We start from the raw sequence: 14,166 nt of genomic DNA on the forward strand, positions 1-14,166 counted from the left end.
ATTTATCCTTATAAAAATATGTCAAAATAATAACTTAATAAAAGTACAGTCATTTCACTTTCAATACGTCAATAAGGCGGAATTCGTTCTATTTTGCAGCTAAAAGCTATAGGTACTTATAAAATTTTTGTCCTTTGTTTGCACTTTTACAAAATTTTTACACCATCATTATGCAGAAAAATTATGGAAGTGGAGAGCAAAGCTTGAAAACTAAAAACTATATCGCTAACTTTTACCTTAAAATATTTATCTTGTTTCTTTCCTTTTTTTAAATTAATTCAAAACCTTATTTCTTAGTTAAAATACAGAGTGTTCCGTTTTTATTTTTACAAATTTAAACAGGTGATAGAATATTCAATTTTAAGACAAAAGTTTCTTATGTACATATATCAAAAAATGTTTTGTAAGTGAACTACACACCCTGAAAAAGATTTGTAATTTAATTTTTATCCGCTTTAAAACAAATTAGTCTGTCTGTCTGTCTGTAAAACAAATTATAAACTAATTTTACTCAAAAACTGTAAGTTGTATCAAAAAAACACAAGAAACCTTTTTTTTTTGTAAAAAAATATGGAATTTAGAATTTTGTGGCTGAAAGTAGCAAGAACCAACAGCCAAAATAGTTAGGGTACTTTTTACCCTAAATCCCCCCAGTTTATCCTCTCAGTAAAATTTTAACATTTTATCTTTAAATTCGTTTGGATGTATAAAAGTAATCAATTGTATGTACCCAATTTTGTAATTTTATCTACTATGGTTTCTGAAATATTGGAAAAAACCCATTAAAAAACGGAGCCCTTTGAGGAGATGTAACTCCATTGCGTAGCATTTTTCGATGCATGTTCATAGGAAACTTTTGTCTTAAAATTGAATATCATCTGTTTAAATTTGTAACAATAAAAACGGAACATCCTGTAGGTATACATACACATATTTAGGCAGAATGTTAAAAACTCATTTTGTTAAAAATATTGCAATATTACACTAAAGACAGATATGAATTAAAAATAGTGAAATAACATTATCTGTTTCAAAATACCGAAAACAGAAAATGTTAAAAGTGTAAATTAATCAATTATTATCGACGTGATTTCAAGTATGGTTACCATCACTAAAAATTTGATTATATTACATGTTATTACCATAAATAGCAATGACGATCTTGATTATAATGTTAACTAAATTGTCAAAGCAAAGAAGTCAGAAGTATGTACACACCAAATGTATTAATACTTAATTGAAATTTACAAAATTAAATTTTAAATAAAATAATGATTTAAAAAATCACTACGTTAAAGATGAGCTTCCTTTTGAATAATGCATGTCGGATGTTAAACGCCTAGTTTTCGATGATGGTTTAAAATTCGTACTCGTCTGTATTCACATTACTTGTCATTAATAATGGACGCTTACAAAACGTCGTGTCAACGTGGAATCACTGTAATTCCACTATTTATACCCGCGTATCCGCTCAATAAAAATAAGGTTACGTAATAATTCGCGTGATGTAACGTTCCGTAGATGGCGACACGCACACTAATGAAATATCAGGTAATTAGCTCTAATACAATAATGGCCATATGTTAATAATCCGGTGGTGTACCGCCACGCCGATGACACGATACACTTTTTATTCGACGGAACGACCTTTTTATGAATCTTTTATGTACACACCAGAGATTTTTATACAACATTAATTAGAATTTTCACAAATTTTTATTTTTTTTGAGTGCATTTTATTAGAAAATTTAAAGTAATTTGTCTATTAAACAGCAATAAAATTAAAACTTTTGGTTTATTCAAGCAGAAAAATATATACAGGTGGTCCGGAATTAATGAATCTTTTATTACATGAGTGTATCCGGAAATTCGTTTAAAGTATACAAAGAACGCTAATGAATGAAAACAAGAGGGTGAATAATGAGATCGTTCAAGCATAACATAACCTGACATATGGCTGCATCACCACTATCCAGATTTATATCATCCCCATATTCACCCCATATGTTTATAGAGCCACCTGTATACTGTTATAGTGTTAGCAGGTAGTTCCCCCTTGTAAAAACATATTGATTAAAAAATAATTAAGGGGAAATGCCAGGTTAGTAATGTATCAATTCAGTCAAAAAATTGAAAATAATTTCTTAGGGTACTTGGAATAAATAACATTAAACGAGCTTTGTTGAAACAGCAAGATATCGACTTGTTGACATTGCGTAGAAAACTGTTTTGTTCACGTTAAGTAAATGTCATTTTTGCATGAATTATTTTTGAAGTCATATACGGAGTGAGTCCAAAAAAAAATAATTTACGGATAGTTCAGGTTTACAAGATGAATGCAAATTTTGTAAACATTTAGTACACAGGGTGCGCCAGCACTTGCGCCCCAAAGAAAAATGCCATCTAAAATAAGATACCGGAAACATGGAAAAAATTAAAAAAAAAATATCTATTAAAATATCGAAGTTATGAGAGTTTAAATTTTGAACTTTAACTTTATTTATTTCTGTTGGAAAAATAATTTCTCAAGTTTTTTTGCTACAGGCTATTAGAAGAGGAAACAAGGACAAAAACATATACAAGATCATCAGTATCATTAAATAGAGATAAAAAAATGTTAAATGTCAAAAAATAAATGTGAAATTTTTTTGACAGATAACAGTTTTAAACATTTTTTCCATGTTCATGGTATCTCATCTTATACTTGAATTTTCTCTCTGGATTGCGAGTTCTAACACACCCTGTATATATACGTTTTAATTTTAAGTTCTTACGATTTTATGTTTGTTTTGATGTTTTTTCCACAACTATTACAATATTACAATAAATTAAACATTTTTCAAAATATTAACATGTGTCACAAATTAGTAGAAAATTTGTAATGTTATGATAGCCAACCTTTATTTTGTCCACATCAATTTGAAACGATTTTTATATTTGAATACATAAATTTCTGATCAAAATCATCTGTAACTTGAAATGAGGTTGGCAACATTGTTCAAATAAGAACAAAAGATATAAAGTCTTACAGATTTTTTCTTTACATTGCACAATGTTGCCATATTTATTTCAAAGTCATAGGTCACTTTGATCCAAAATTTCATTAGACACATTTTATACTCTATATAAGAATAACTTGTGATAAGTAATTCCTAAGACATATTTATACTTATTTGCAAAAAACTGAGATCAAATTATTCGCTTTAAAAAATTTGCAAATTGGTATAAATTTAATTTTTGGGACAAACTTGTTGCTGCTTTTAATATTATGTACAACATTTTTTATTTAGAAATTTAATTTTTATTTTTTTCATATTACAGCAAAACAACTTTGTGCCAGACCTGAAGGTATTTTCTTCAGACTTCCATTCTAAAGTGAGTTAAATTCTTTATGTTTCTATTTTTAATATAATTTTAACTGTATGTTTGTTAGTAAATGAAAAAATTAAAGAATTTGTTTGAATCAAATTGTCAAATTGACAATTTGCCAATATTTTTAAATTTTTTCAAACTTACATTGTCTTATAATTAAGAATATTGTTTATGGAATTAAAGTATTGTTAGATTTTCAAATACCTTAAAAAACTTCAATAAATTATCGATTTTTAATTCGAATAATGTTAGAAATAATGTATTATCTGTTACAAATTGCTTTAACACACGATCTCTGTATGACAAGTTAATTAAATTGTCACATAAAAATTTTAGGTTTTGTATGAGCCGTTACAAATAAGAAACTAAACTTTAAACTTATTGAAGTAATATTTAAAAATATACTTTTAATAGTGGGCTAATTTGTTGAAGGAATCAAAAAACAAGATAATATTTGTTTAAGTCAAAATAAATTCAATACATTTTGCAAACAAATGTGCTTCTAATGTGCTCATTTTTATACTTAATTTTAACCACTTGTTCATAAATTTAATTAAGGGCATAGTACCTATCTATGTATACAGGCTGTCCTAAAAGTAAGTACAGGTCTTTTTGAAATTGTTCAAATATTATTACATTTTTTATTACAATACGAAACCACAATATTATCGACTTTTTAAATCAAATAGTTTTAGAAATAATGTATTATCTGTTACAAATTGCTTTGACAGACAATCTCTACCTATAAGTACAAATTCATTAAATTGTCAAATAAAAATTTCAAGTCATATAGGTATAGAGCGTTACCATAGTAACTTATTGCAGCAATGTAGATAAAATTTCGTTCAAATACTTAAATGTAATTTTAAAAAAAAATGGTATACAACACGTCTAAGAAGTCTTTTTTTTTTGGTCAAGATCAATATCATAAATATTTCATATCCGTGTATATAATAATGAAAATAAATCGTATTCGCCGCTTGAATAATAAATTCATCCATAATCAAGTCTGCAATTACCCAATATTTGTCATGAATGTAGTGATGCGGCTTGTCTTTGGTAGATGTAGTAAAATGTCTCTCAATTGGTATCATACATCAAAAGGCGTGCAACAATAACAAATGTATTTCATAAAAATTTAGATCAAGATATTCAACTGAAATCACAGATAGTAAAACTGTGCCATAAAAGCTTGTCCCGCCCCTTTCGTGCCTCAAGCCAATCATCTAGCAAGCCTTATCGATCGCTACGTCACTTCCTCACCCACTCCGGCCGCCATTTTACCCCTACTACTCGTAACCCCCACTGCCAGCGTATGCTCTACAATGTAGATGTTTATACAGATTGAAGCTTTTTTGTCCTCTACGGGAACAGGTGAATATCGACGCTGCTACTACTACTGCTAGAAATTACTTGTTTGGAGTTTGTTTTTGTCAAACGAATAAAATTTTACATCGATGGGAGAGATTTGATGATGTTTGCATTAGACGAATATGAATTGACGATCGATTGATCATAAAAGAACCGTTTCAACGAATATTGACATAAGTGTTATGAACAGAAGTTGCAAGTGTTGCACGTCCGTAAAAATTTAAACATTGTTCTGGTTCTTGGCACAACAAACAAGCAAAAGTGTAGTCGTTATTATTAATTAATTTTATTTATACTGGCAAAGTCAAGGACAACACGTCGCAAATCCAGTGAGATCAAAAACTCCTATATCAAACAAGCGCAACAATTTAGAACGTATGTCAACGGAAGATACAATGTCTTAATGACAAATGAGAAATGTCAAAATAATTTTTATGTAAATTATGTTTGGAAACCATGGTACACAATTATTAATTATTACAAATAAAAACCAGAGACTCATTTTAGGATGATTTCTTATAGAATAATTTAACTTGTTTGACATCTACACCTACTATGAACGCGTCTTGAGTAAAATTCAACTTGGCTAAATAGATTGTTTTCTCTCCTTTGGTATATGATTACTATTAGGTATGTATTAGGTATATTAATTTAACAAGCATATAAAATTGTCGTTTTTTCTAAAGCACTCTTCGCAAAAACACTATTTCTTAATTTTAATCAGCATGTATTTGATTATATCGTGTGATACATTGTTGTAATCAGGACTTTCCAAAAATACAGAAGCCGAATATGGCGTCTATAAGAAAACCCAAAGTTGAGTGTTGTAACCCTACATCAAGAGGGCCTTGGAAAATACGATGACAGACTTAGGTTCCTTGTAAAAAAGTGCCTAGTTAAAAATGTCTAGGACTTTTAGTTTTCGCTCGAAAAAATAAAAACAAAAAGTACAAATTTCTGTTTTTTTACAATAATTCAAAAACTAAAAATGATACATTAAATTTTCTTTCAGATAATTGTTTAGCATAAAAGTGCGCAACTTCACCCTAATTTAACCGACCTCGTATCTCTTATAATAACTGAGATCCCCATGGTGGAGCTCGAAAAACGGACACCTGTATTCCTCTTAAAATTTTATATCAATTTGTTTTTGTTTATTTTATACAAGGTGTCAAAAAACGTGTACAATATTTATGAAGGTAATAGTGTGGACCAAAATAAACAAAAAAGTCTTAATAAACATGGGTCCGCAAAGTAGCGGTTTCGGACATAATAGCCAAAAATCTGAAAATTTTTAAAATTTCTACTAGAAGCTTCTTCTTTTTTGTTTGAGCAGACCGCAAATAAATGTTTTAAAAAACGAATAATTTTTGGTATCTCCGAAACCGTTACTTTGTGGACCCATCTTTCTTTTTGTTTATTTTGGTCCATACAATTACCTTCTGATATATTTTACAATCTTTTTTTGACATCCTGTATAATAGTCTAAAGTAAAAATAACTAATTTGTTAATGTAAACAACAGACAAAGATATTTATTTTATACGCTGCCGAAAATAGCTGTCAAGTTTTGTGGAACGAGTTTAGGTTTATGAAATGAGCACAGAATTGTGAGTTTTATAAAGAACGAGTTCCCACAAATGACTTATGAAACAAGTTTTTTTATGCTATTTTTTCTATTTTGCGCTTTTTAGGTACATTTTTAACATAAAAGTCGATTTTTCAATATTTAGGAACTTTTGCACTAATAAGGTGGTGATTGGTAATAAATGTCACAAAGTTTGAAAAATTCGATTTTCGAAGTGTCAAGTCTCGAATATTTAAAAAAAAATTGTTGAAATAACAATGAATACTGCAAACATTTCATGCACACCACCTAAAATGAGAGAAATCGCTCAAAACGCCGCTGAAAATCACCATTACCAACCTCTAGAACGTAAATTGTACTAGTCTATATCAGCACCAGAATTGTTGTTGAAATGGCTCGTTAAACCATCGGTTTTGATATCGAAATAAGTTTTCGCAAAATAAGATTTTCCCGGTCATAAAGTCATTTTGTTACAATGGTAGCGATTTTTTTTTAAATAATAAGAGGTGTGAATTCGTTTTTTGGAAGTTTTAACAAAAAAAATGTTGTTTGTAACTCATACCTATCTAGAACGTTTTTGCGAACTCATCTTCTATGAGCAGATGATTTATCCGCAAAAACTGTATTTTAGGTACCTGCTTGTAACAAAGATAACTATTTTTGCTTTTTTTTTAAGTTTAAAAAAAAAACTAGTTAAAAATAGCACTTATTATTTAAACATTTACTTAAAACAAACAAAATAAAATAATAATAGTAAAAAGAAAATTTAAAATTTTGGGCAATGATAGATTTGACTTTCGATTTATTTCATTATCTCAACTTTACAACATTAGGTATAAAGAAGGTAAAAAAAATTAAAATCTTTACACTCGCTTTTGCGTTTTTTGATTTTTTCTGAAATTTGTGAGAAACCGTAAAAAAGATTATTTATCATAAATAATACATTGTTTAACATAACGATAGGACTTAAAACAGTATAAAGCTTTATTTTTCTTTTTTTCAATAACTAGAATTAAAAAAAAACTATCCTTGTCTGCAATTAATTCCGACGTTCCGTTTGAAGAAAATTCGCATTAAGTGAAGATTTTCAATGCCTTTCTGCATAATTTTCTCAATTTTATAACAATTAGCACTGTGCTGAAGCCGACTTTAAAGAGAATTCTTAAGTGGCGTAGTAGCCTTTCTAGTTACATTTTATCGCAACCCCTTAGATTTTAATTGAGCACATGAATCAGTAATATGTTTCTCACGTTGTTTTGAGAAGGCAGGCGTCGTCTTTCCACCAATCACGATATAAAAATAAGTGCTCGAGTGTATCTCGTCATGTAATTCAATAATTCGAATCAAGTGATTAAAGGAGTGTTTTCGACACGTGCATGTAATTTCTGGTGCGTTGTTGGGGTTAGGGTGCGGGTGAAAACTTTTACATGCGATATTCACGAGAGATTAATCATGCATTACATGCTACATATGCACGTTTTGTGTGTTTCAGAGTCGGATATTGGAAGATGCCTCCATCATGTGCAACTCATGGTCGCCGAGACATAACGTAAGTTGGAATTTTATTATTGTGTGCTTGTGGTGGAGAAATAATAAATTTTGCCGGGAATTAGAGCCGCAGCTGAAAATAGATGAAGAGTTAGAACGAGAAAGACAAGCGATAATCATTGTAATTCCATTGCTGCTCACGGGGGTTGATGCAGGAGATTTATCATGGGTTGAGACCCATTTAGAGGTTGGAGTGTACACACCCCATTTATCTCCGCGAGTGGAATTATATAGCCGCCTGTTAAGCCCTTCGTTTTGACATCAACGGAATAATCAAAAATATTATAGCTGCATGTCTGAAATGGTTTTCATTTCAGTATTTAAGAAAAATAGTAATATAAAATTTTGGAAATTGCATTAAAGTTTTTAAAATTACAAATCGTGATATAAAATAGAAAAAAATAGGTAAAGTTATAAAAAAAAACAAAGAAAATAATAAAGAGTGATCAAAAATACGAAAACAATAAAGGCTATTCAAGAATTATTTAACAAATTTAATCCAAATATTCAAAATTACATATTTCATAAATAGTATATTTGAACCAAGTTGGGAAATATTTCATTATGCCGAGAACTATCTGACCTATAGAGACGCGGTGGAGCCGTAAAGTGTATTGAAATTTCCTACCGAAGCTTGTATGCTATGTTATTCACAATTATATTTTGTTTATAAATAATAATATAGGGTGTAATGAAAAGATGGAGATAAAGAAAAACCTGAGATTCCCCAGGTTAAAAAAATATCAGATATTCGTTCCCAAAACATTGTCGGAAAAAACGAAAAACTTGTTGATATACCTCACATTTTTATTTATTAAAATTGTACTTTGTTAGTATACGTAGATAAAATGATAATCTCACTTAATTTCAATTTTTATCGTTTTTTTTTAATTAATAATTAATTACATTAAGAAATTCAATAAATGTACATAAAGAAATGAAAACCTAAAAGTAATTTAATACAATTTTAAAAACAATAATAATAAATGACGAACGTTCGAAATTTTGAAACGTTTCAATGAGCGTTTAAAAAAGTAATGTATACCTTTCGAATGAAAAGAAGAATTACGCCACTCAAATAACGAAATAACGTATAAGAAAAATATGGCTTAAAATGTGTTAAGTTATTAATAGGTAGGTAGGTTGCCTGTACCAAATTTCATAAAAATTAATTACTCTATTAAAAAGGTAGAAGTATTAAGGAAAATTGAAAATAATTTTTAAATATTTGCGCTCTTTTTTAAACGGCACAATAACTTAGTATCGATAAATTGCTTTATTTCGACCCGGAAAATTTTAGGTTACTCTTTGTCTCCATCTTTTCGTTATACTCTGTATATCTGTTTTGCTAAAGTTTATTAATTGACTATTTAACTTAGCAAAAAAATGGTGTACGCGATTATATTGTTCGCCACTGTCCATACACTTGATGAAAAAAGTTCAGAAAACACAAACCAAATTTACTGAAAAATATTTCGTTAGAAGTGATCAAAGAGAAGACCTTTAAATTTAAATTTTGATCAAAACTACAGCAAAATTATAAAGCGACTATTTTATTTATTGCTGTTGATACCATGCACTTATTTCTTGCAAGAATAAAATTTAGAAGATAAATCATTCTGGTAATTGTCAAACTTTGTATCAAGTTAATTAATAACAATATTAACAATAACAATTACGCAAAATTTCTCTTATAATATAACCAATTTTCAACCGTAAAGACCTTGTATTTTTTTGAATATTTGAACCTTTTTGTTAATTTTTCTATTTTTTTAAAATTATATTGTGTTATTAAAAGAAAACTGAAACATTTATAAGTCAATGACTTAACGACAATCCCGGATTAATTTTTACACGGATTTTTAAATTTAAAGTAATAATCAAATTACCTTGTATGTGAAAAGTTGAAAAGTATAATATTTCAATTTCATTTAACAATTAATATAAAATATCAAGTCCAGGTTAGTTCTTTATCAGACGATATGTAATGACAGTTCAGATTGGGAAATGGAAAATGTCATGTTTCTCACAATTTGATAAAATCTTTATGGACTTTCTCTCCATTAAAGAGAAAATAGTATACAAATTTTGCTGGTCGTTGTTTCATCGTACCTTGGCTTATTGCTAACCACGATGCTTCATCAAATTTCGCCTTGATAATATGAAGCACCTCCCACCTTGATATGTAATCTACTATTGTACAGTTACAAGCAGATAAAATATTTACATTTTTTGAGAGTTAGATATTTATTTTTATTTATTTTTCAATATTAAATATAGCTTATGAGTATTAAAAAATCAATAAAAGCTTAATTTTGATTAAAAGTTAATAGTTTATGAACAATTATTGTAAATATTTTTAAATACTACAGTAAAAAAAGGTGTAAGTAAAGTGGTATCTATTTTTTTTAATTGTTTAAACAAAACTGCAAAAATTTATTTTAAAAATTTGTTAATTCTTTTTTACGATGTTATTAAAATCTTGAGAAAGAAAACATGTTGGTAATAAATTCTGTGTGTCCAATAACTCGTTATCGATCAGTCTGAAGAAGCAGTAACGGTCCGAAACGTTAAATTAATTGTTTCATTTAGTCCAATAACAACAACAAAAAATAAATTTCTCGCCATTTACAGTTAGTTAATAATAAATAATAAATAGTGTTCCAACAAGAGCAGTTAGGTATCGAAACTAGAGAACGCTTTGTTTGGTACCGAGCGATCAAAAAGTTTATCTATCAAGCAAGCCTAGAAATTGAAAACGTGTGTCTGCGGAAGATAAAATATCACAATGGTAAATAAGAAATGTCAAAATATTTTTTTGTAAACTGTAACAACAAATCGTGGTGAACGATTTGTATGAATAAACTCCAACTACATCTCATTTTAGGCTGTTATAAGATGTTTCATACAGTAATTCAATTTGTTTAGATCAATATTTTAATATTTTTTTTAAATAATTTCTTGACATCTTGCTGACATATAAACTTCCAAGCGACATACGTCCTCAACTAGTACGCCTACTTGATAGAAAGACTTTTTGATCGCACTGTATTATAATTTTTCTAATGTGGTAGATTATGTTTTAGTATAAATTTTAAATGTAAAAATTTTAATTACTCAAATACATTTTCATTTCGTTTTTTTTCGTCTGTTTCCATTTCAGCTGTCAGTCTCTGTTTTAGCAAACCTCGCCGATATTTTGACACGCTAGTAACAGTTCGGCAACATGTGACTTATGACCTGACAACATAAGTGAAATTTTACGTTTTATTTCCAGCAAAAGTGACACGCTTTCTGACGGAATATACGTATAAAAGCGTTGGATCTGAAACTGACTATCAAGCACACACATAACCAGCGACTTTTATTTCAGTCAATCCATACGAAACGACTTTGTATTTCATTCCATCAAAAAAATACGCATTTCAACTCAACTCACTTTTATATATCGATCAAAAAACAAAGACTATAACTTTTCAAATTCGAAATAATCGTTGTTGTTAGTTTTAACGTATTTTCTTATAGTGGAATATTAAGTAACGCTGACTCTAAATTACGCTTCCGTCAATTTAATAAATTCCAATTTTGATTAAGGGAAATAATGATCAGTCGTCGTTATCAACTCGTTCGTTCCATCAAGAACCATTAAGCCGAGACGGTTATTAAGGCAATAAGTATAATCCAAGAAGGGATTCCTGTATGGAAAGTTGTCTGGAAAGCAACCGTACTCTTTGCATTACCGTCAAATATAAAGCTTAAAATTTCGAAATTCGCCTGGGGTGGAAGGGAGTCGCGGAAGTATAAAAACAGCAGAGGGCTGCGTAAGTTAGTTCTTACAACTCATTTATTATTCAAAGCGGCCCCACTTGTTAGAAAACGGCTCGCGACTTCCCCTCGAAAAGCTTTACTTCACGTTTCCTGTACAATACTGCCACATCCGGCCAAGCTTTATTAAATGACGGGTTATGGGGCACTAATTGATTACTCGGACAAATATTAGACCACTTAAAAAAAACACAAAACGCAATGTTACGATAAAAAAAATTAAAAATTTTATTTGCAATAATCAATTCTTGATGCTTGAAAGCTCTACAAAATCATCTTGAACAAAAGAATCATAAATGTAGATTTCAATTAGGTATCTATTAGTATTAAGCAGTATTAAAATTTCATAAAAATTTATTAAATTTTGATATGTAAGTCGTTGTGAAGCCAGAATTCTGTTCACTGTTTTATAATAATATACAGGGTGTTAAAGAAAGATTGTAAAATATTTCAGAAGGTAATTTATGAAAATTTTACACATTTCAAAAGCACGTTCTCTATAATTATTTATAACTGCTAAATTAAAAAATAATTTCAAACGATGATATTGGATGTAGGAACTATGTAAACATTGTTCTAATTTTAACAATATTTTTTGTAATATTACTAAAGCCTACTTTGATTTATTTAAAAACAACAAATGGATAAATCAATTTTAGTAATGTTTTACAATGCTTTCAAATAAATTGCCAATCAAAGTGTCCTGTGACTTGAAATTAAGTTGGCAACACCGAATTATTGATGATATCAGATTGTGTCAGGTGACGGTCATGCTAGCGGCTGCTCTTCGGAAATGAAAGACAGTTGATTATAAAAGTGTGACATTTAAATCTGATAGTTTATGTTACCAACTTAATTTAAAAGTCATGAAATACTTTGATCAGAAATTTATTTCAAAGCATTACACAACAGAGCTTTTAATTAAGAGTTCTGAAATTTAAGATAACATTTCGGGTTTAGAATAATACTATAATTATTTCTAAATAATTGAAAAAAGTTGCACAAAATGCTTATTGTGACACTGAAATAGAAAAACGTATTTTTGTTACAGTCATAAAGTAATAATCAAATTACCTTGCATGCGAAAAGTTTGAAAAAATGACATTTCAACAATTGATATGAAATAGGACAGTTCAGGTTATTATATAGGAGGTGGTCATTTTCTTATTCTTATCAGTTTTTGGGTTGAAAAGTAAACCTATATTTTTAAATGTTTTGTTCAGCAACTTGCTACACACTAGTCCACAAAATGTAAGAAGATGAATGCTCCGCCCATTTTAAATTGTTAGCAACATAGCAAACCAATCGTATCAGAGCAAAAATTACCTGAACAAATTTTTTCTATAATTTCATAACAAATTGAGCTTCTATAAATTATGATGCATGTTTTACATTTAGTTCTGTTACGAAGTACCTACTTACTTTGAATTGAACAAAAAACACAGAATTTGCATTTAAACTTCAATTTCAACTAAATTTCAGTGTGACATCAAAACAGTGTGACTTACAGCTTTTCATTAGTAACTACGTATAAGGACGGAGCATTGATCAAGTTATAAGAGGTGTTTTTTTTTTTAATTTGGCGTCAAAGCTATCCATGAAAGTCTGATTGTGAACAAACCATCGTAGGTATTGAAAGTTATTAATCTGACATTTGACACCTCGCAGGCGTATTCAAAATTGTGGTCCGTTCACAACACATTTATATCACCGCCAATTATGACGCCAAATTTAAATAAACACCCGTTATTTTAAGGACTAGGTATATGTAGTATCAAATATTTTTCTTTTCCTTCAGCCAAAGAACAAACGTAAAATGCAACTTCAAAATTTGATAAGACGGATGATAAATAGGATGATTGTGAATAAAATAGTATAAGGTAAACCAGGGTGATATGGTGAACAAAATGAAGCCCTGTCGAACACAAGAAATTGTTTATTTAAACCAAATAAAAATACTATAGTTTCATAAAATATATAATAAAATATACAACTTAAGTGTCATAATCTTTTAAAGACATAACAACAATTTGAAAAAAATTTATTAGTTTTTCATCAAATTCATCTCTCTGTCCGAAAAAGAAATAGAGTAAGTCACCATTTCACCCGATTCACCATATCACCCTGGTTTACCCTGCAAACTTTGGTGGTCGTTTGATCATACCTTGGTTTATTTTGCTGATTTCTGCAGCGTTTTGGGCCTTGGTGATGAAGTAAGTTCCACCTTATTCCACCAATCTACTACATTATTCTTAATTATTCTGTAACAATTTGTTGTAAAAAATATGTGTGTTTTCGTTAAATAAATCGAAATGTGTATTTCAAAAACTTAACAAAATCGACTGATAAAAGTTTTCGAAATTAAAAGCTACAATTTATTTAATAAAATTCGGGACAATGACAGTAAGATTAACTTATGACTAATTTTTATAGATTGTTATGGAATTTAAATAGCGGGGTTAA

The 14,166-nt window shown here is 29.0% G+C and overlaps 1 protein-coding gene across 1 annotated transcript in view; it reads left to right on the forward strand.

The window, feature by feature from the left end:
- LOC123014320 (inhibitory POU protein) overlaps positions 1-14,166 on the forward strand; it is a 48,669-nt gene that overhangs the window by 15,622 nt on the left and 18,881 nt on the right. The window contains 2 exon segments of the mRNA XM_044413377.1: positions 3,322-3,375; positions 7,823-7,879. Coding sequence (XP_044269312.1) covers positions 3,322-3,375; positions 7,823-7,879 — 111 coding nt within the window.

Source organism: Tribolium madens, unplaced genomic scaffold, assembly GCF_015345945.1.
Source record: "Tribolium madens isolate multiple individuals breed KSU strain unplaced genomic scaffold, Tmad_KSU_1.1 Scaffold_97;HRSCAF=244;Tcas5.2_LG3a, whole genome shotgun sequence".
NCBI lineage: Eukaryota > Metazoa > Arthropoda > Insecta > Coleoptera > Tenebrionidae > Tribolium > Tribolium madens.